This window comes from Blastocystis sp. subtype 4, assembly GCF_000743755.1.
Source record: "Blastocystis sp. subtype 4 strain WR1 chromosome Unknown seqid_0887, whole genome shotgun sequence".
Taxonomy (NCBI): Eukaryota; class Bigyra; order Opalinata; family Blastocystidae; genus Blastocystis; species Blastocystis sp. subtype 4.
The window spans coordinates 1-1,256 of NW_014568660.1; the positions used below are offsets into that span (position 1 = coordinate 1).

At 41.0% G+C, this 1,256-nt stretch overlaps 1 protein-coding gene across 1 annotated transcript; it reads right to left on the reverse strand.

Moving 5' to 3' along the window:
* Positions 1-66: 66 nt before the first annotated feature.
* JH06_5910 (hypothetical protein) lies at positions 67-832 on the reverse strand (the record flags this gene model as incomplete). Its single annotated transcript, XM_014669216.1, is given in 2 exon segments — positions 67-679; positions 696-832. 2 exon segments carry the CDS (start codon positions 830-832, stop codon positions 67-69), a joined length of 750 nt encoding a protein of 249 aa, XP_014524702.1.
* Between the last annotated feature and the right edge of the window lie 424 nt (positions 833-1,256).

Genomic DNA, 1,256 nt, shown 5'->3' on the forward strand with positions numbered 1-1,256 from the left:
TGATTAGAATCAAACCATTTGTCTTGTTTGAAGTGTACAATACAAATCTAACAACAAACAATCATCTTAAACCTTTATCTGTTTTCCAGATCCCTTCTTTGACATTGTCTTCGTAGACTTCGTAGACTTTGAAGATTTCTTTCCCTTCACACCACCTATTGCTTTCGCTTTCGATCCAACTCTCATCAAGAGGAATACAACAATAACAACAATCACAATCACCACAATCACAATCAATACAATAGCGAATATGGGCATACAGAATCCAGATGCCTTCTGCCATTCTCCATCTTCACTTCCCAACACACAAGCACGCTTCACATAACTACCCTGAAAAGCACAATCATACTCAGCCACTTCACCAACATCAGTCATAGGGAACACACCTTCTGCAACACATCGTCCTTTTCGTACTACAATTGATAGTGTTGCTTGAGTGGCTCCTGATTGATTCTCAGCATACACAGTGAAATATGTCAAGTCCATAGTATCAATAGGATTACCAGAGATCTCACCAGTCTGGGCATTCAGACTCAATCCATCAGGAAGGAACACTCCAGTATCAATATACCAACGCTCCACAATATTCATCACCAAAGGAACACCTGTAGTCACTTGTGTACCCATTACAAACATGTATTGTGATGCTTGATAACGAGCATTGGTCACAATGATCCATCTTCACTTCACCCAACACACCATTCGAACACTCACGATATGAATAACCTCTGTAACCCTCAGGACAAGAAGAAGGAGAGATTTGACCTTCACCCACTGAAGGATAGTTGTCAATTCCAGGACATACAGATCCTGTTGCCTTACAATAGGCCATATGAACAGAACCCAGAGTTGTTGTAGTTGAACCAGTATCAGTAACCTCCCATCGATATCTACGGAATCCAGCCAGAGCCACAGGAACAGAGATCTGAGGCTTTGTTCGAGAAGTCACAGTCTGATCCATTGCACGTAGTATTGTCACTGGTTCATCATCTTCATCATCAGGATTGTAGTTAGCAATGATATCAAAGCCCCATGAACTGACTGTGGTTCCTCCAACCAAGTTGAATGAGTTCCATTTGCTTCCAACCAGATTCTCAACAGTCCATTCAATATAGGTTCCAATAGCATTAGATAGCTCACCAACAGTGTAAGGATCAAGATCCATGATTCCAGAAAGAGTACCAGAATTTAGATCAGTGGATTCCAGTGAAGAATAAGAATCAACAACAGTAGAACAGTCTTCAACTCCAAATACT